Source organism: Perissodus microlepis, chromosome 4, assembly GCF_051167445.1.
Source record: "Perissodus microlepis isolate ML-2025 ecotype Zambia chromosome 4, ASM5116744v1, whole genome shotgun sequence".
Taxonomy (NCBI): domain Eukaryota; kingdom Metazoa; phylum Chordata; class Actinopteri; order Cichliformes; family Cichlidae; genus Perissodus; species Perissodus microlepis.
In genome coordinates this window covers 30750274-30771842 of record NC_140464.1, presented here as the reverse complement: position 1 = coordinate 30771842, position 21569 = coordinate 30750274, and the positions used below count along the sequence as shown (strand labels likewise).

At 43.4% G+C, this 21569-nt stretch overlaps 1 protein-coding gene across 16 annotated transcripts in view; it reads right to left on the bottom strand.

The window, feature by feature from the left end:
• Positions 1 to 21569, bottom strand: part of nfixb (nuclear factor I/Xb) — a 146015-nt gene that overhangs the window by 7270 nt on the left and 117176 nt on the right. For 8 of the 16 annotated variants that reach the window (XM_084927010.1, XM_084927012.1, XM_084927014.1 and 5 more), the window contains 9 exons: positions 21146 to 21220; positions 20069 to 20189; positions 19780 to 19815; positions 19136 to 19266; positions 16743 to 16817; positions 11402 to 11530; positions 7024 to 7199; positions 4931 to 5078; positions 2545 to 2636 (listed from right to left, as the gene is read on the bottom strand). In XM_084927010.1, coding sequence (XP_084783136.1) covers positions 2545 to 2636; positions 4931 to 5078; positions 7024 to 7199; positions 11402 to 11530; positions 16743 to 16817; positions 19136 to 19266; positions 19780 to 19815; positions 20069 to 20189; positions 21146 to 21220 — 983 coding nt within the window. The remainder of the gene's footprint in view (positions 1 to 2544; positions 2637 to 4930; positions 5079 to 7023; positions 7200 to 11401; positions 11531 to 16742; positions 16818 to 19135; positions 19267 to 19779; positions 19816 to 20068; positions 20190 to 21145; positions 21221 to 21569) is intronic. The other 8 variants (XM_084927016.1, XM_084927022.1, XM_084927019.1 and 5 more) reach the window with 8 other exon arrangements.

The following is a 21569-nucleotide window of genomic DNA, read 5'->3' as shown; positions in this document are numbered from 1 at the left end:
CAGTTCATCCTTTAGTGTAAGTGAACATTCCTGCCAAATTAAAGGTGTTTTCTCACATGAGGTTGCTGTGACCTTCACCTCTGAGCATGGATGATCAACCTGAAAACAATGCCTGTAGCCACACCTGTCACCAGGGTATAAAGAATGACCATCCAAAGAGCAACTGCACCACAAATGGTTTCTGAAAATGTCTGCACACCGTGTTGGCTTTTGGCTTCAGGGGGTTCCTCTAGTTTTTAAATACAGTGAATGACAGAATTGTCATCTGGGCCTCTAGCCCAGCTTATTACCATCGAGTCTGTTCATTTCTGGGGAGAAGTACAGTATGTCTTGAATTTGGCTGAGTAGTTAATAGCTCCTAATAGCCAAGCAGCAGCAGGGAGATAGCAGTCTGGCGCTCTGTGTCACTTGCGCCTTCTTCACGTTGAGTTTTCTTCTCCTCAGCATGAGCAAGGAGCAGAAATGGGTCACCGCCACTGTTGTTGGCTGCCCTGCTTGGCCTCCAGGATCTGGCACTGTGGGCTGGTGCACCAACATTCTAGAAGTCAAGCCTTGGAAACTACTCTGCGCCTCCAGGGAAGCAGCCTTTTGTTTTGTTTGACTCTAACAGGTCGCATGAATACCCCCCTGCCTCCCTCCTGCCTCCTGCCCTTCTCAGCTACCCTACTCCCCTTGGGCACGGTCCCAGCAGGCCTTGGGCATTGTAACTTCTCCCTTCTTAGTTACTCTGTCCCTCTGTGTATGTGCTTACAGACACACACAATCCATCTATCTCCCGTGAACACTCCCACTAAATCCTTGGCAGCAGACAGTGACCACCCTCTTTTCTTTCCTGCCCCCCTCTCGAGCAACCCCTTCTCAAATTCAAGATCAACTAGCTATGACATCATGTCTGGTTGCCGGGGGTAACGAGACGGCCAGGACGTGACTTCTATAGGGGCCGAAACTCTCTGTTGCTCTGTTCCCTCCATTTCCCCTCTCGCCTTGCCCTGCTGGTATCTAGTTTCTCGTCTCGCCTGGATGTAGCACCCAACGTTTGCCACTAGAGGGAGGACAAAGCCCACCGCTGGTCCTGAGCCGCCACAGGCTCGTTTTTGAGAGGATCTTTGTTTTGTGATTGATCTTTTAGTTTTAAAGTGGACCATTAATCTTTTCATGTCACTGCAGAGACACGTGTAAACAGTTGGTGCCGTGTGTGTTTTAGCTACGCATTGAAAAGTAAAACCATATTTCAGACAATTTGTCCTAGTCGGTACAGAACATCTCAACTTTTCTATGAGACGCATAGCCAGAAGTTTTTGGTTACCTCTGTCCAAATACATCTGTGTTCTTGGTGCTATATTTTTTTAATGTTTTTATGGTTTAGGCCTAATGAAACCAAAGACATAGCGGTAAGTAATATTTTTGACAACAATGTGTTGGCAACAGTTTGGGGAATCCGATATTTTGCTACACACAGAGCCAGATCCATGAAGAAATAGTTTTAATGTGAATTAACTTCACTTGGCGTTAAGGGGAACTCTGACTGCAAGTCTTTATTGCCTAAATTCAGTGCTTTAACTCACAATAATGGCCTTGTGGTTAAAGAGCAGAGGCAGTTAGAGGAGCAGATTAATACCCACGGATCTTGAACCTGATGTTTAACAATTAAATACAGTTTGTATGTGATGTTCGCGTGTCCACACAGTTTGGCCACATGATGTGTGCAAAGTTCCACTTCCAAGAAAATAGAAACAACTTAGAGTTAAAGAACATAAACATTTCATCAGCAAAGAAAACGTTTATGAAGTGATGGAACAAAAAGAGATGAACAGTGAAGCAATGAAGGGTAAAGAGCAGAGTATAATGAGCGGAGGGGCAGAAATGGAAAGGGAGAAAAGAGAGAGAACAGAGGGCAGAGAAACAAGGGAGGAGATCAGCAAAGCAGTTTCAGATGGTTTCCATGTGTCGACGAGTGGAGCTGAGCTGGCTCCAGGCGGGTGTGGTTGGACATTAATGAGAAAAGTACTGGTGGTAATGGAGGAGGCACATGAATGAGGTGCAGGGTGGTGAAGGGGAGGAAGAAAGAAGGTGAGAGAAGGAGAAAGTAAAAGGCAGAGAGTGAGCAAAGTGTGGTAAAGCTAAAAGGACGGAGAAAGTGAAGTAGGAAAAAAAAAAAAGGGGGGGGGGGGGGGGGGGGCAAGAGGAGGGAAAGGAAAGGAAGCAAGTAGAGAAAAAAAAGCTGTGAGTAAAGGAGCCTGAAGGGTAGGCTCCATATGTGCCAAATAAACAGTTGAGCACATATGGTAAACCACACACGTACTGTAAAATACAGATGTACAAATGCACACATTGATGGCGAGCTGTGGGATGGTGCGAGAGAAGAGGTGGAGGAAACCGTGCAGCAGGTTTCAGGCAGTGAGGGAATAAGAAATATTTTGGCGTACATCCACGCAGTTAATAAGTTTCCAGAGTTTGACCAGTAATTGCAGCGAAAACAGCTGAGTTTCCTCCTCACTCTCCTACAAAGTGAGAAAAACTGCCAGTATGTCACCCAACTCCTACCTGTGTCTGCTGCGGGATGTTCAGAAAGTTGTTGTCCCGTGATCCGATGCCGACAAACCTGTTGGGAGCTGTGGCGCCTGGCGTGGAGTATGCTACGGAAACAGAAGGAGGACAGAAAATCATCAGTGCCAACTAAACAGCTAGCACTGCAACCTCTCATGGAGTCTTAACTGGAAAGGTGCAAATTCTGGGAAGTAAATGTGTACACTCATTTATGAAAGTACAGTGAAGAAAGGTGTTCTACTTTCATGACTGTAAGCTAAACCGAATGTAGCTACCTGCTTGTTTAGCTTAGCATAGCATTAAAACTGACCATAGGCTGGATAAAATGCGATGAATGTAGCCACGGTGACACCACTTACTTATTGGGTTGTAAAGAACTCTTTTAAAGCTCCAACAATATATTTTTGTCTGCTCCCATGTTGTTGTTGTTTTTTTTTTTTTAGAAACAAGTGAGCACACACGGCTGAGCATAGTGCTAGCTTATCAGGTAACGCTAGCAAGAACGCCTTGGTTAGCAAGCGGCACCCATTAATATTACAATTTCTCTCAGCAGAATTGATTATACAGACAGCAGTCCAAAATATTTTTTAGATTGATCCACTAAAATTCTCCAAAAGGCAACAACACCTCAAACACCATGTGAGAGATTCCTCTACCAGAATTATAGAAAGTAACCAGAAATACAGCCACAGCCCACTCTCTCGACATTCATCTGACAATCAGAGGGCCACACTATCTGTTTAATTGTTAATGACTTTTAAAAAGAGTACAATTCACTCTTCATTTAATAATTATAAAATAAAGACAGGACCCATTTTTTTCAAGACTAAGGAACATGGACATCTATGGGTTTAGCTTGTTTTTGGAGTCAGTCGTTTTCTGGCACTTTAGTGTTGACTTTATTATGCGGTTTTTTGTTTTTTTTTTGTTTGTTTTGTTTTATCTCTGCAGGTTGATACTTGACTAAATAGCTAGCACAATCCAAAGTTAGCAAAACCACTGGAGCCAAAAAAAAACTAAACAAAAACAAAACATAGCCATACCTGTTTAAAACCGAGATTCTAAATTAAGCAAACTGACGTTACCTTCATGTGATTGAGCGATTTAAATCTTTTAAACTTTTTCTCTTCTAACTTTGGCAAAAAAGCAAATCATTGTAAATGGTCATTGCTTCAACATGAAATGGCATATATTAAACCTAATAGATTTTGGGAAACAGGCGCTTGCTTCTACCAAAAGTACAGCTATACATCATTGAGGTCATTAAGACCCCATGGAAATCTGGCATGCAAACTCAGATCTCCCCGGGTGATTAAGGCTACTTGATAAACTTCGTTGGAAGCGATTATGCACACTGAAATTCTGACACTGAGGATTCAGGGACATTTAAAACCCAGTGGCATCAACGTCTCTGACAAATTTAGGGCAGTTTGAGGTACCCTACGGACTCCAGAATCTGAATCTCACTGAGGCATTCAGAGATGTAGTGTGTAGATTTGTGCATATGTGTGTCTGTTTGAGTGGAGGAAAGGGAGGACAAGAATGAGAGACAGGAAGGAAGATAGATATACATCCATGTGTTTCTAAGAATTGGAATAACATAGATAAGACATAGAAGACTTTGAGACGCTGACTGGGGGTAAAACAAAAACACTATATTTGAAGGAGAGCTAAAAACAAACAAAAAAAGTGCTCCATCCAGTGCCCCTCCTACCACAGGTGAGAGAATGTACTGTATGACTGACAAAAATTTAAATGCACACCCTGTTCTTGCTCTCTAACAACTACCATGCAACAAAAAGAAGCTAAAGCGAAAGAGGTACCGGTAAGTTATTCCATAAGGTGTCCCAATCTCTACTGGAATGTTTTTGGAGTCCATATAAATTAACTGCCCTAAATTTGTGCCCTTTCATAAGCAACAATAAGTTAAAAATAAAAATCTTCTTACGAGGTTTAGCGATGTGCCCGGAGAAGGAAGAAAAGAGGATTTAGAAGTAGAAGAAGTGGAGCGGTGATGTAGCTTTCTCACACCAGGCCACGCAAAATGGGTTCAACATGTAGAGCCCCTGAAACTCATGGGACCTAATACAGAACCCTGATGAATGCCACCCAAGTCCATAATGAAGACTACTTTGAGCCAAACCTTTGATGGCCTTGATCTACTCTATTGTGCTCCACAGTATATTCTGTGCTTGCTGTTATTGCCTTCCACGGGGCTAGGGAGATGCGATGCTGGATACACAATGATGGGGCGAAGTTGGAGGAAGAACACTGACAAAGGTCCTTTGCCTGGAGAGGGTTGGGATTTTCTGATTTGTTTTTTTATATTTCTTTCTTTTGGTGTTGGTTTGGTTTTGAGAACGGTCTCTGCGGGGTCACTTACACGGAGATGCGGGCGAGGAGAGTCCGCCGTCAGGGGGCGTGCTGTTGGGTTTAGAGTCGGGCATGGGAAGGGGCACTGGGCGGGCCACTGGGGGAGGTGGAGGCAGCAAGAAGGAGCCTGGCATTTTGCTCTGGCCGCTCCCGTTTGGCTGCAGACAACACAAATAGGGTCAGGAGGGCGACATGCGACAATCCGCAGACACGGAATGAAAACAGGACGCAGCTTGGGAGGCCAGGTCCAAAAAAATATCCATGACGGCGGGAGGAGGAGTGGGAGGGGGGGAGCGATGGTGGAAGGAGGAAGAGGAGGAGGGTGGGAAACAACAACCAAAGGAATGATGTATGTGGACGGCATCTTTCATGAAGGTGTGAAAAATAATAATCACCACAGGGTTTGAAAGGAGTAGGAGTTGGAGCTAAAGGTGAGAGGTTCCACAGGGGTGGTCCGTGTCGGGTGGAGGAGGAGTGGAGGAGGGAAGTGAGCAAACTGTTTGACTGGGTTCGTCCAGAAGATGGCAAGAAATCAAAACCATGGAAGGATACTCTTCTACACAAGCACAACACCACCACCAACAGCAGCACCAAACAACCAAAACTTCAACTAAAATCAGAACGGCTAAGAATGAAAACAGAAACATGATGACACAACACAGGGCGGGTATGCTTGACTTGAAGTGTGCCGTGACTGATTCATTCTCGTGCTGATGGTTATAATTTCTGAGGGGTTGGGTGGAGCAGAAGAAAGCAATAAAAAGAGGAGGAGGGGGAACGTCAGGGTCTGAAAGAGGAAACGGCAAAATGACATCGACAAGACAGTACAAAGATTTGTAGACCAGCTGAGTAAACGAATGTGACGTGTGCTGTATTTGTGTCGCCGTGGGTATATTTCCCTATAATGTAGGTGGACACATCGTCAAAGAAGCTCTCTGGCATTCCTTGTTTATTCAAAGTACCAGTATAATGGTTCATTCATGATTTCAAATTTAGGACCATAGTTACAGTTGAACTAGTTTTTAGACTTTTAAATATGTCATTAGATTCCAATGAGGTATGATCAAGATGTGCAATTACAACAAAATTTCCAAATTAAGACAAAAAGAAAGAGATTTGTATACGTCTATTCAAGCTGCTCAAATTCTCACCTATAAATCTATTAAACTAGTTAACTCCAAGCACCAAAATGACAGATGAAGGATTAAAACTAAAACAAGCACTATTCTTGAATATGTATCACATCTGTCAGTCACATGATCCGAGAAAAAAAAACAACAGAACCTCAGGGATAATGTGCATACCTCTCATTTGGTGAACCTGACATCATGTTAAGTTATAATTAACTGAGAAAGACGAGCCACAAACACAGATTTCATTATGCACACTGCTTCCGTATGCTGTACTGTTTCACTAACAGACGGTGGTCCCTCGCTATAACGCGGTTCAGCTTTCGCGGTCTCGCTGTTTCACGGATTTTTTTGTGTGCAATTTTGCATTCTTTTTTTTTTTTTTTTACAGCGCATTGTGTCCTGCATCCTGATTGGCTGCAGACCATTGTCAATCAATCTCGTGCCGTGTCTCCTGCACAGTACAGAATGCCTTCAGCTTGTCAAATTTACACAAGCTAGCAGTGTGACTCTGAAGTGCTGCACTGTATGTTTGTAAGTTTTCTCCCCAACAAACACAACAATGTCGAATAAGCGTTTTGCACCGTCAAAGGCAACCGCGGGTGTCTTTGGTTTCATTCTATAATACTGGACTTCTTTTTCTACGACGGTTTGAACTTTGAGAGTTTAAACAAGAGAGAAAAGTATGAAAATGTTCACGCCTGTCTGAGAAAAGTGTATAAAGTGCGTAGTGAGGGGTTTTACAGCTTTAAAATATCTACAATAATTGTAAAAAAATAAAATTGGCTACTTTCATTTTTAGAACGTAACTTCCGCGATAAACGAGGGACCACTGTATTTAAATTTTCCATGCTGGCAGTCTTTTAGAACTCCATGTAATGGGCGTCACACAGTATTCTATCATACTGCTGTAATAAAGGTGCAAGATAAGAGTTTGACAGTCATGTTTACTTTCATTGGTGGCGGGTCTTACCTGCCCAGCGGCCTGCCCTGAGCCATCGGCACAGACAAACTGCACAAATTCCTTCAGGGGATCCTGTCCAGGGTGGTGGTGATAGCGGATGGTTGGGTGGGTGAAGTAGGGGCTAGACTGCTGGATGATGGAGGGAGACGGGAAGTGCAGGGCCGAGGCTGAAGCACGGGGGCTCCCTGTAAACACAGACGTTTGGTATTAGAGGAAACACGAGCAGAGGAAGAGCGGGACACGAACCACTGAGTTTCTAAACATTCTTACAGATGGGAGAGATGAACTGAGCAACCACCAAATGATAGCAAGAATATCACATCGCAACTGGAAACAATAAAACTTAAATCTGGTTTTAAGATGAAAAGAACTCGGTTTTTCTAGGAAAAGCTAATTTCGAGTTAATAGGTATTGTATGCATTGCTTATTTTTTATGACTCCTCCAGTAAACCCTTACAGCTTTATTGAAGAAATTTATATGAAACGCTGCATCCAGATGAACACAATGAACTTTTCGGAAAGAGATTTTTACACACATATATTCACATCTGAACACTCACTGAGACAATGTAACAATTTAGGGCAACGCCGTTCAGACTGCACACACTTCTAAATGGGCACAAATTCAGCAGATAAAAGCGCTGCATTTTGAAATCAGATCCAAAAAGCCTGTTAAAAAACACAAAGAGATCATTGAGTAGTGCCTTATATTAGCCTGTCTTAATGCCTGCGCTCCTGTGTGCTGTTTTTGAGGGTGTGATTCACTGGCGTTGATGCATTTTGGCATTTACATACTAAAGCCTTTTTTATCTGACACATTTTGTTTCTAAGACAGAATTAATCTGTAAATACTCTCTAAATCTGAGTTAATATTTTTTCTGCTAAATGGCTTGTGAGCTTTATATCTGTGTATGTGCACGACAGGTGCGGAGATGCAAAATATAACTGCATTCTGTGGCTAATAAGCTTACAAAAACAAAAAAACATTGTGTTTTTCACCAAAGAAAATAGTGAAACACACCAAACAGATGAATATATGTCTGAGGTGCGAAAGGGGAGCAGTTGGTTGAGCCCTACCACACCGAGCACAAAGCCCTCTCTGTCAGACTTATATCCATTACTAAATCTCCTTGTTTTGTATTAGTAGCCTGTTCTCTTAGCTGTGCCAGTTTAACACCCACCCCATCCCATACAGGCCCCCCAGCTGCCCACATTGGGCTGCCAATGCTCTTTAGTGCTTGCATCTTATACATTGTGTGTGAGTGCACTTCATAAGGGTGCCAACCCTGCTGCATTACCCCCCAGACAACGGCCTATGCTTCAGGGCCCAGCAGCACCTTGCTTCCATGCCAGGCTGCCTGCTCCTATAGTCGCATACTAATCCCATTAGACACTGGGTGAAGGCCAAATGCTGGGGGTATGGGAGCATGGATGGGGTGGTGGTGGTGAATCCCTACGCCCCTTCATACTTTCACCTTCTTTTGATTCCCATCATATTTGCCTTTGAACTGCCAAAGCCCAACTAGCCCTTCACCGATACCACCTGACACGTCACAGAGGTATTAAGAATGTTAAGATATTAAAATATTGCTAAATAAATTCATTATAATCCTTCTTATACAGTTGAAATATCAGTGTTTGCTTAGTTTCTAACTGTGCTATGCTAATATCCAGGGTGGTAGAAGCTGGACATTTAAACCAAACGGTCACTACTTGAAGGCTAATATTTATCACTTAACCTCAGCTGTTTTAAAACGTTTCCTTTACACTACTTTCAGCTAATGGTGGAAACAATTTATTCATTTCTTTTAGATAACAGATATACATTTTTGTAGGTATTCCACTCATTATTGCACTACTTTAGCTAACTATTTTACAACGTCAGCCAACTATACCAGTGCTGTCTTTATTACTTTCAGCTAGCTGTGTAAGAATTTATCTGTCATTTCAGAAACATGCATTTAGCTTTGTTTAATTTTTTAACATTTAGAAATGATTTTGAGCTCTTCCAGCATTTTAGACATTCCTCCTAGCTAAGTGTTTCAAATACTTTTTTAAATTCTACATCCAAACTGTCTGTTACATACATTATAATTTGTTTGGTTCATCTGCTAACTAGCACATAGTCCTTCGATACAAACAGGTTTTTTTTATATAGGGAATTTGCAAAAAACAGTGGAACCATGGCTGACGTGGCTGAAGGGAGAGTCCATGAAAGCCACCCTTTAGCACCATCGCTGCTATGAACAGCTGGCCCCTGCATGCTCCTTATTCCCACTTTCAATCCTTTCAATCTCTTGGATCTTGTCTTTTACGTAGAATAACAACAATGCTGATGATGTGGTAACCACTTTCAAACTAGCATGGCAGCATTCCCAGTGTGCACACTGCCACAGTTTGTATAAAAAAAACAAATCCCAAAGTGTGTAACTTAGAACCTCTGGCCACCGCAAGGATGGGATATTGTATACATGTGTGCACGATGGTGTGAACACTAACAGTGCATGTATGTGTGTGTGGAGACTGGATTTGCTGTAGTCACATCTCAAGAGGTTCTGTCAACAAGCGCTGAGTAGGGTTTAATGACATGGTGGTCAACCTCACATCTGCTCAGTGACTACAAAATCCTTTGATGTAGCGTAAGCACAAGGGTAATTATCTCCAGTGAGCTCCTTTACTTTGTGAATTTAGAAAAGTACATAAAAAAGAGAAAGTCTCTAATTTGATCTGCACTGTACTGGTAGAAAATTATGATTTTTGTATTTATATTTGGAAGCTCTTTAGCTCCACGTGTAGATAAACTGGCAGGGTTTAAAGATTCATCTGGTACACAGTAGCTCAGACTCAAAACATCACTTTGTGGCTGTGCTAGTTTGAATTACGTGTTCAACCTGGACTTCCCAAACTGGAAAGGGAAGCAAATCAATAGGAATTTCAAGAAAAAAAACCATAACGTGACTAGTTGACTAATTAAAGGTCATGAAGCAAAAATGATTTGAATGACTGATTTCCTTCAAGTTCCTGTCTGGAATGATACATATTCACTACTGTTACCACTAAGTATCAGTATGACCTTGCAGCTTGCAGATTTTGATAAAAGGACCCCGTTTAAGACAAAACAAAAATGGGAATTTATCAAATTGTTACAAACCAACAGTGAGTTTGGGGATCTGAGACCATGGCAGTTGCGCAGTTGGCGTCATTACTGTCAGACATTTTGGAGCATTAAAAGGAAACTTTTAAGACCAACAAGTAGGAGCTGAGATAGTGACTTTTAGTTTGTACTAATGAGGGAAGCTCTAGACCCCATAACTCAACAGCGTCTTTCAGAACCCCACTCTTCAAGTGTAATTCTGACTTTCTGGTAAAAATGTAAAGCGTTCAGCCAGGATGAGATAACCCTGTTGGCCCATTGTGAAGTCATCAAGGCCTTTTTGCCCAACGAGTCAAACTTGTTTCAGAGCTAGAAAATAATAATGCAACAATTCTTCTTCTACAGCTGTTGGACTGTACTAGGGCAGCTTTGCATCTTTTACAGTTTTAAATAATCCTTATTTCTTTTTTGCTGAGCCTGGTCATAGCCTAGTTGACCTGCCTTCATTTCCCCCTTGATTGGCTACCAGGAGGCTTGAACAACGAATAGGTGAGGTTGCTTTGCTCACAGCCAAAGCTGTGACATCATGCAGAGCCAAGAGTTACGTGGTATTTAGAACAGCCTGAAGCCTTGGCTTTTGGCTCGCAGGGATTAGTCGTGCGTACACTTACCTCATTCATTTGAAATTTTGTCCATGTTTATCGTGAGGAAATCTGAATTTGGAACCCCCCCCCCCCAAAAAAAAACAAAGCAAACAAACAAACAAAAATCCTAACAATAGCTTGTTTATTCATTACTCATTTCCACTTGTGGTCCTGAGACTGGTTTGCCATCCAGGAGTCTTAAAATGAATACTGGGAGTGGATGGGTAAGAGAAAGCTGTTTTATTCATGTAACATCTTGTTAAGACAAAGTTGATCTGACAGAACAGGTTGCAATATCCACCAAATCCCTCTAAGAAGACAGAAAAGTACGACTAACAGCCACCAGACAGAACTAGAGAAGCCACACACCACACCCAGAAACCCTGCAAGCTCCATCACCGGCAAGACCTGCACCCTACGAGGTAGGAGGAGGCAGAAGAGGACGAGGCACAGACCCATAGAGTTACCTGCCAGCTTCCCAGCCACTCTCATCTCCCAAAGACAACGCCCCCAGCTCTAAACCACAGAGGGGTAGGGTGGGGGATGGGGGCACTGAAAAAGTGAGAAGTGGGTAGGAGGAGATGGTGAGGAGGGGGAGAGGAAGGGGTTGGGGCGATCAGGGGGGGATCGGGAGCTGGGTTGGTCTCACCTGGTCTCACTCCCGCCAGCATTGGCAGTGGGTGGTGGGTGAACGCCATGCGGGGGGACCTCGTCTGGGAGGACAGGGCGCTGAAATCGAATTTCCCCGGCTTCTTAAGTGAACCAGGCGACGAGAGTCCTGGCAAAAAGGGGATCAACAAAATGGCAGAACAGAGACGAGGTTTTAATCAAACATGGCTCCTTTTCTTACTTTGACTCTACTCAAAAAAAAGAAAAAGAAATTTATCAGACTTTGTCAGATTTGATTACAAGAATCAAATGATTATGATCGACTGAAATCAATGGATTGATCGACTGATTCATTCATTGATTTGTTTGATTGGCTTAACATACAGATGGGTCCTCACAACCTGTCTATTCTGTGTCTGTCTGATCGAAGGGGAGGGGGACTGAGGGCAGGGTCCGGTGAGAGGCCATGTTTCGAAGCAGCGGGGGTTCAGAGCAAAGGGAGGTGACGGGAGAGGGGAAGGGGTGGGTCGGGGTTCAGGTCGAGAGGCTGGGGGCACAGCGTCAGGACAGAGGAGAGCTGGGAAATGCAATAGCAGTTCAACTATGGTCACCACTGAGTGCATGAACAACACAGCAATCCCCCTACTTACTTTAACCACTGAAATCTAATCAAACGGTCTCCTTTGTGAGGCGCAAACTACCCGACTAATCCCACACGACAACGCTCTCAGAGCCCGGCGTAGCTACAGAGAACTTCAGGAACGCAGTCAACAAACATGCCAACCAACCTACTCACTGCACTTGTCAGGATGCCTCTTTAGAATGAATGGGATTCTGGATGGCCTCATATCTGGGGCAGACTGTGCTTTCGATTCACTGCCAGCATGAGCTGTGCAACTACATATAGCTGCAGACGAGCATGCCAAAACATACATCAATGGATCCTCTGATGTAGTGCCCTTCTGCATATCTGACTGTCAGGTATTTTATGTTACTGACTTATAGTATTTCATAAAGACGTGCTTGAACTTATATACACACACACACAGACGCGCGCGCACACACACGCACACACAAGCTGCTCAGGCTGGGTGGTAAGCACCGGGCGAACTGCCAGTAAAGGCTAGATGGGAGAGCTGTAGAAAGATGGAAGAAGTTAAGCAGGAGCGGAGCGGTGACGGCATGGCCGGCACACACAGACAAACATATTAAAGTGTCCCCCCTTGTCTATAAATGTCGGCCGAGGCTAAAAGCCTGCATGAAATATCCCTTAGTTTGGCAAAAAGGGGCACACAAAGTATAGGCCCAGCTCACCAGCGGACCAGAAACATGGCCAAAAGTGTGAGAGCTACAGATAAAAGAGGCTCTCTTCTGTGATCAAGGCCTTGTGTGGTGGGTGCTGAGGGAATTTATTTTGATGTATGGTAATCCAAAGGCACAATTTAGACTTTCTGGGTTTGAGGAACGGTGCCAAATGGTGTATCTGACCTCTGCGTGGAACCGCAATGTTGAATATAAGCTGAAATAAAACTCTGGAAAGAAAAAAATCCATAAAACAGAGAATAATGAGGAAGTTAAAGTACAGAAAAGTACATCAGCATGGACACACAGACCTCATTACTTTTCTCTGGAACATGCGGAGCTCGTGTTTTGCTTCACATTTGGTTGGAAGAATAGAGCGATAAACAACCTTGGCGAGAAGGACGCCCGTAAACTACTAAACGACACAATATTCACACATATAAAACAAACACACTCGAATAAAGACGTGGATAATTTCAACATGGCCCGAGAGATGTGGAAATAGATTTTACGAGCTGAGCTTATAAAGTCTAACACAGCAGATTTCTAAACAGCTTTTTCTTAAATGCTAAACTGGGAAATGTTTTATCACTGTTTAGCCACAATGCTCACAGGCACCACGTGCAGCTGTGCTTGTGTGGGCACCTATAAGCACAGAAAAAGGTGGGCGCCGGCACTTATGTTCAGATAGGCACGTCACGTGACTTCACGAGTAGGTGGGAGGAGCAGACACGGCGAGGAGGGTGAGATGCACTTTATTCACCGATAGATTTACGAGACAAATATCATCCATCTGGTGATGCTTTCTTGGGGGCATATTACAACCAATTTACAGCTAGTACAGTAAAGCTGCAATCTACTGTTAACAGACTTTGGAATATTCAGCAATCAGCCAGAACTTTCAAATCACTGGCAAGTGAAGTGAGTAACATTTATAATGCCATTAAAATGTAATATTATGCTGGAAATTTTGGGTGATGTCATCCTTGTGGCTGTTACTTTGACATGCATTACCCACCTCGACGTTAATCCAGACCAAGCCCACCCTTTCCCTCATGATGACTACTGTACTCCCTGCTGGCAGGCAGCATGCCTGCCAAACTCCTCACGAATGGCTCAAGAAACGTAAGAGCTCAAATTTTCAAGCCTCCAAAGTCTTAAAATTGTAATATGACAGAGCATCACAGGACCCAATGAGGTCCCCTGTCCATACCCCAACAGGTCAGAGCTGTTTGGCATGTTAGGCAGATGGTTTTAGTTTTGTGGCAAATCTCAAGGAGTAGTACGTGAGGATGTACCCAATGATAAGCGGTGCTCAAGAGACGTGCAGAATCAATCAGGCTCTGGAGTATCTTTGACTTGAGTATCTTTGAAGGAGTCGAGACCACAGACACGGCTCCATTTTTAGATTTTTTTTATTTGAGGGTTTAAATTGTAATAAAATACTATTTGGGAGTATCAGGGATGTCACTGTCGTAGCACCGTGAGCATGTGTCTTTTTTATTTCACACATCAAATGAGCAGCTGCGTAGGATTTCTTGCAGCAGCAACCTGAAAGCAGCTGACCACCACAAACAGCAGCGTTTCTGTTTTGATGTAATTTTCATTTTTATTATCCTTTGAAAATGTCTCCCATCGAGGCATTTCACAATTGGTTTCAACGTAATGGAAATAAAAGGACATGATATGCCTAATTTTGACTAATATCTGATACTTGTGGGCATTTTTGTGTAGATGCAAGTATAAATAATAGTTTTAGCAGGGCTCTGTCTCTTCACAGGTTATCTGCAGCCATCGTCAGCTGAATGGGTTAAACAGGGATGGCTCTCTGTAGATCAGCTCTAGTCTTTGGCTGGAAGTCTTAGAAAATGTTCATTTCTCTGGTTCTGCATTGGTTTATCTAATTTTATAAAATGAATTTGTAACTTCTGAGTTCTTCAACTTTCTCCCCACACACACACACACATGAAAAGACATCATTTAAATGGCGTTAAAGCCACAGAGACTGAATGTAAACATGCTGTGTATTCAATGCGTCCCTGCAGCAAAGCCTGTTTGGCTGCAGTTCCTCTGTTGGGCGTATAGGCAAGACTCTGTGCTGCCACATCCCAACTTTAATTATAACCAGCTTATTATGCACAAACAGCCTTAAATTATACATATTGTTTTTAGTCTCTGTGATATTCCCTAATTAGTCGCTATCTTGCTGAAATATCTATCTATGCGGCTTCTCAGTGAGGAGCAGCAAATGAGGCCCAGATGCCCAATGAAAGCTTTGTCTGATAAAGCTAACAGAAGTTACTCTGATCTCTCTCTTAATCTGTGTGTGAGAGAGCGTGTGTGTGTCTGCACATATGCACGCACGCACACATACACAGTTGTTTGTTCTACGTTATTTCTGTGTCCTGCTCCTGGCACACTGCGCTAACAGACTGGCAGCCAATTGCTCCCATGACCCTGTAGTCTTGCCATGCTAACAAGCTGGCGACCACACAAACCCCCTAACTGTCACAGAACTGGTCCACTAGCATGTGCGCGCGCACAACAGAGAGACGACAGATCTCGTGCACTCCTCGTTCAGGTAAGCGAGGAACAACAGCGTACATCAGCAGAGCAAAGCACCTCATTATACTCGCTGCCACGCGCAACATTAGCGCTCGTAAACACTAAGATAATGCGCACGGGGCAGCGCAAGGACACCTCCGCAAGACAGCCACACACATGACGATTTAATGCCCAGATAATTAGCCTGTAATCTCTGTCAAAATCACAAATACACGGGAAACCCACCCCCTCCTTCCCTTACTGAAAAGCTGATAGTGGGCTTTCCCACCACTGAGCAGCAGCAGCAAGCAGGCAGAAGGAGAGAGCGGAGCAGAGCTGAGCGGGAGACAGCGGACTTAATGATGAATTACATGATCACCTGCTATGCCTCAGAGCTTTTCATTCAGGTAGAGAATCACCTTCTGAGCACGCAGAGGCGGAGACTCTCCCCCTTCCTTCTCCCCACCCCTCCCCCTGTCCTCCGCCCCTCTTCTCCTCTCCACATCTCTCACTCCCAACACCACCACCACCATCACCAGAACAGATGTCTGCTGTAACCCAGTAGCTCCCTTCGCTGTAGACACATGGAGGCGCCATCTGGACCGGAACGCTGCTCCTCTCCAGATTGGGGAGCGTGCTTATGTGTGTGTGAATGTAAATCAGAGAAGGCGCTTAAATTTAGTTTTCTGTGCGCGTACGCATGTGTCTGCATGTCATTTGTAAATGTGCGCGTTAGTGAGTAAGCATGTCTCGCAGACAGAAGGCGCCTTGTGCATTGATGACACACCTGAGTGCCTTTAGTCTTGTTTGTTTGGGTCGTATGTTGTTTTTCCTGTGCTGTCTTTCAGAGATGGTTGAGTCAGGCCTACAGCAGGTGGGACGCCACTCAACAGCTCTGTCTAAACAACCGGCAGGACGAAGCAGCAAACCCCCATTCACACACCCCGCTCCTCCTTCTTTGTGTCTTTCAGCGCTCGCTTTCTCTCTCCGGGCTCAACAACAAAATTACAACACCCAAGGCACTTAGCTGAACGCCGCTGACAAACTCATACCACCTCGCAAACTCTGTTTGCAGTCTGTGGTTTTTCGGATATGATAATGCACCTAATTGCATATGTAGACTAGGGTTTACATCAGTATAAGAGCATTCAGACGTGTTCTCAATGCCACAGAGACGTCTTTATCCTCCTAGACATCACATTTCTTTCACAGATTTACATCTTTAAGGCAGACAGGCGGAAGATGTTATGGAGCTACTGGGCTACCAAAAGGCTTTGGTGAACCCACAATGGACAACAGCAGACATCTGGTAGAAACACAACCCCACCCAGCAGCAGCATAGCCAGAGAACAGGACACAAACAGAGGGATGAAGAGAAGAGAAGAGAGGGAGAAATGAAAAATAACGCAGATTCGCTCTGAGAGCTCACAGATTTGAAGAAAGGACAGAAAGAGATGTACACAAGCTGAGGGTGGTGTGAGCGGAGGTAGAGCATGTATACATGAACACAGTATAATGTTTAATGTTGTTCTAACCATGGTAAGGAAACTGCACTCCATCGCTCTCATGCTTAATCTTCCTCTCCTGCACACTGGCCAAATGGTGCTGCACTGAAAGGCCAAACAGGGAGAAGGGAAGAGTTAACAATGGAAGAGGGGAGGAGAGAAAAAGAGACATCGAAAGAGATGGAAAGAATGAGAGAGAGAGAAACAGGGCTGGTTAAATAATAGGCAATAGGGGATTTTAATGTTATAGAGTGCAGCAAGTGTCTATAAAATAGTTACATCATTACTGCTGGCAGTATTAAAATGGCAGCATGTGAGTGGGAGGGACGGAGAATACATGAAAATTTAGCAATTTAACAAAATCCCCAAAGCCAAATACGACACCCAAGAGATATATATTAAGTCTATTGAAAATACATTTGATGTGATCGCCATCATGATGGTTAACAGTGCGGTTACCCAAAGAGTGAGTGGCTATGACTTCAGCATGTCAATGGGTGGTTGGAGTAGTGCAGCTTTTGGTATAACTTTTAGGTATCTGGAGAATACTCAGAGATTAAAAATTCAACATTTTGGGAAATAAGCAAAATACTGATGGATGATAAAATTGGTAGCCTTCTGATATCTGTATTACAAGTCAGCATTGAAGCAGCCAGCTCATGGTTAGCGTAATGTTGTCTCAGTAAAAAATAAATAGATAAAAGAACAGCTAGCTCGGCTCTAGTCAATCAACAGCTCTGAGATTCACAAATGAATATAAAGAAACAAAAACATAGAGAAGAGCAATTTGCCCTTATGGCCCTTTACAAGCCAGTTAGCCTATCACACAACAAAGAATGGTTAAAGGTTAAAAAAACAAACATTTATTCTCATTTAATAACCTCGAGATAAACTGAAGCAAAAAACACAATGGTGTCACGTGACAGTCGCCCATTAGTCACATGACCAATTAGTCTCTGCACTACATTAGCTAACTGGCTGCTAGCACAGCTTCCTCTTTGCTGTGCAATAATGTAAATTGCTGTATTTCCCAAAATCTCAAAATACTCCTTAGGAACACCACATGAAACATTACAGTCATTACAGTGGGTTTACTTTAAGTTAGATTTGTAAAGGACTCAGTTACACCCACTTGATAAAACAAAGTTGCTAAACATTTAGCAGATGATGTTTGTGTTTTGCAGTCTAATGCACGACACTCACACACACGTGCACTCACAGTCCTGGAGGTGAGCTTAGTAGATGTTAGCTCTAATGCCGTAAAAACTAAATGTGTCCATCTCTGCAGCTATTCTCACAAGTCAGACAACAAACACTAGACAGCAGACTATCCTCAGTTTGTGGTCTGATTAAAGGGGCAGTTCAGCCAGAACAAAAAGTTTTTTCTTTCTTTTATCCAATAGCTTCAGGATCAGCTTTCTTTCTGTATCCCATCACAACAGTGGTGTGATGTACATAAACCTTGTTTGTTTTGAAGAACTGGTAGTGGAAAGACATTTTTCCCATTTCCAAACACAATTTTCAAATGCATTAAGCATTAGATGGCAGAATTTCCAGCGATGGAATTGACCTTGAAATTTCTGCAAATTCCCCCAAATCTCTACAAACTGTTTAGAGTAACTGAGAAAATGTGTTTTTTACTGGCTCTTTAAGTCCCTGCTGTATGTGAGAAATGATGCTTTGGTGGGGGGTCCATTTAGGTATGGCATATAAGAGGATTAGAAGTTGAAAATGAAAGATGGTGCAAGTGGGGATGATGGTGAAACATAATTAGCTTTAGCTTCTGGTCCATGTCAAGTCAGGAATTTAATATTTGTGGGACATTTGTGGGAAATACATCTTTTTGCCTCGTTGCTGAGAGTTATTTAGAGCGTTACCATTCTAATAGCTGCACAGTAAGTATGAGCAAAACACAGCAGGAAGTGGAGGGGCTAGTTTGGGCTTTGTCACATATACACTGTTACAGGAGGAGACGATCATATTAAACATGGCTGTCTCAAATAATGAAGTCAGTGCTCAAACCTTCTGTTTATAAATCAGGAGAAAGGCGGCTTGCCTCATAATGTGAACGAACTGGGCGCTGCACCAAGGCCTAGATAACATCAGATAATAACGCTAATTTTGATGACCTCAGCTAGCAATGAAACCTTTTGCTGAAACCAGACTGCTTGTTTCCCTCTTTTTAAAGTTTAAGCTAAGCTAAGCTGACCAGCTGGTGTTTGCTTCTTGTTTACTCTACAGACATTACAATAGTATCAAACTACAGAAGCTAAACGTATTTCCCCAAATGTCAAATTGTTTTTTCAAGGCTTTACAATTCAAGGTGAAGCCAGTGTTTAAAGTTTGCCTCTGAATTGATGTGGACCTCAGCACAGTTTCTGGATTGCGTGCAAAATCTGATGCAGCAGTTGCAGCGGGACTACCTGCATCCACATCATTAGGCCAACCGCTGGACTGAGAGCTGCTGCCAGCCGCTGGGGAACGGCCCGAGTAGAAGACATCATCCACTGGGCTCTCCATCTCACTGTCGTCAATGGACTTGCGCTTGTTGGAGCTGGGAGAGGAAGGAGAAAGATTAGTAAAAGGGATTCATTATGAGAGCAATCTGAAGCAGGCCAGGGTTTCCCACTAAAATAAATAGGCACAACTAATTAGTAAAGGGGACACTGATAAATGTCATATCATCTTAAATCAAGGGAAATGAAACAATGTCACATTTTCTCTTCAGTTATCTACATTTGGTTTTCACATTATGTTATAGTCTTAAGGGACAAAGCAACAAACACGAGGCCAGAATTTTAACAACATGCTGTGTCCACGCCGGCTCAAAGCAGCCTCGCGCTAGAAACTGCAAGCAGAAAGTGTGCCTGGTGATGCTGGAGCCTATTTTTGTGTGTGTTTGCACATTCCTATAAACGCATACATCTGTGACCAATAAAATAAAGGGGGCTGTGAATGTACAGCATGTGCGTATATGTGGGACAGCATGCGTGTGTGGCTTTTGTGTGATGCAGGGGTCTGTGCTACATTAGTATCAAGGGAGATATTCTGTAATGAGTGTAACTACCTCCGTGGGAGACTTGCATAAAGCTCCATTTCAGTCCTGCAGCGTAAGATGAGCGGGAGAGGACGGCAGAGAGGAAAACAGACACAAACAAGGAACGGGTGACAGACAGATCGGTGGGAAATATGAGTGGGAACGAGGAGGGTTAGTGATGAGGAAGGAGAGAGAAAGATCACGATCAAAAAGCAGAGCAGGCTAAGCATTAGGAAATACAGTAAAGAGGTTGGAGAATGAAGAATAGCAAGTAGCAGAATTAGATTTAGAAGGAGCGTTTCGAGTGCTTTGTGTGTACCTGGTGGAGGGGGTGGAGGTGATCGAGCGCCGCCCCAGGGTCACCTGGTTGATGTTGTAATAGCCAGGGCTGTCCAGGTCAGCCAGAGAGAAGTTGGGGCCTGTCGCTGTGGCCACAGGGGCTGAGGGGATGCACACAGAGAAAACGAGAGAAAAGAGACACATCATAGGAAAAAACTAGAATTAAAAGCTGAAAGTGTGTGAGATCAGTCGACTGCAGAAACAGTTCTTTGTTTATGCGTCGCAGAAGATGATTCCTGATAACTCTGATGATTCAGTAGCACTACAAACGTACTCATTTAAAAGTCTTTATAGCCTTACTAGTCCATTTTTGGAGACACTGACACGATTATGTTTACAGGACTTTGCTAAACGTCTATTCAACCTCGTAGGACCTGGTGTCCACATATGGGAACATCACATTTTGGGTTGTCTAGACCAGCGGTCCCCAACCTTTAACTTTCCCCAACCACAGACCGGTTTATGTCTGACAATATTTTCAAGGACCGACCTTTAAGGTGTCGCAGATAAATACAACAAAATAAAACCAGTAGAGCTACCACAAAAAAAAGATTTATTCATAACACACAGGAAACTGAGTTAATGATAAAAATGATAACAAAATAACGATAAAACCCTGAAGACCATAAATTTCACACTGGAGCCTCAACTCTTGGGGCCCGGCACCAAACGACCCACGGACTGGTACTGGTACTGGTCCGTGGCCCGGGGGCTGGGGGCGGCTGGTCTAGACCACAATACTAAATTTTGCTCTTTCAAAATTTGTTGTTTCTCATTTTGTTTGTGTACTCAGGAAAAATGCTGCTGTGTTCAGACACCAAATAAAGAGTTTTGCACATCATTACTCAAATGTGACTTTTAGTGTTCTATCAAACACTATCGAGCCAAATAACAAAGAGGAATTAAAAATGCACGTTCGGATCTTAGCAGGTTAATGTACTAGTGATATAATATAATTATGCAAATTAATCTAGTTATAATAGGTTATATAGTGATATACTTATAATAACATAAGTAACTATATACTAAGAATGAGAGGTGACAGTGGTTGACTCACTCTGCGACACACGGACCAGCTCGGCTACGTTCCACACACCCGAAGTAACAAAGCAGTCCTGGAAACTCAAGTTGCCTGGTTAAAGGGAGAAAGAGACATTTGTGAGTTACACTCTGAATGCGCACACACACACACACACACACACACTCAGAAAGGGGCAGGAGGGGCTGAAAAACATGTGTGGAAAGGCCTGACACACTGCTGGTGTCATCCACTGGGCCCATGTGTTTTCTATAAGGTACAACAGGCCTTTGGTTTGGACGTGTTCACTTTCTTGACTGTTGACAGTCCAACATACACAACCAATCAGATCCAACAAGCGGCTGTAATCTCCACACAGACAGCTATGTAATGGATGATGCGCTGCGCATTGTGATCTTCATGTATATATCATGCGCATGCATAATAAAGTGCACATGTTTAA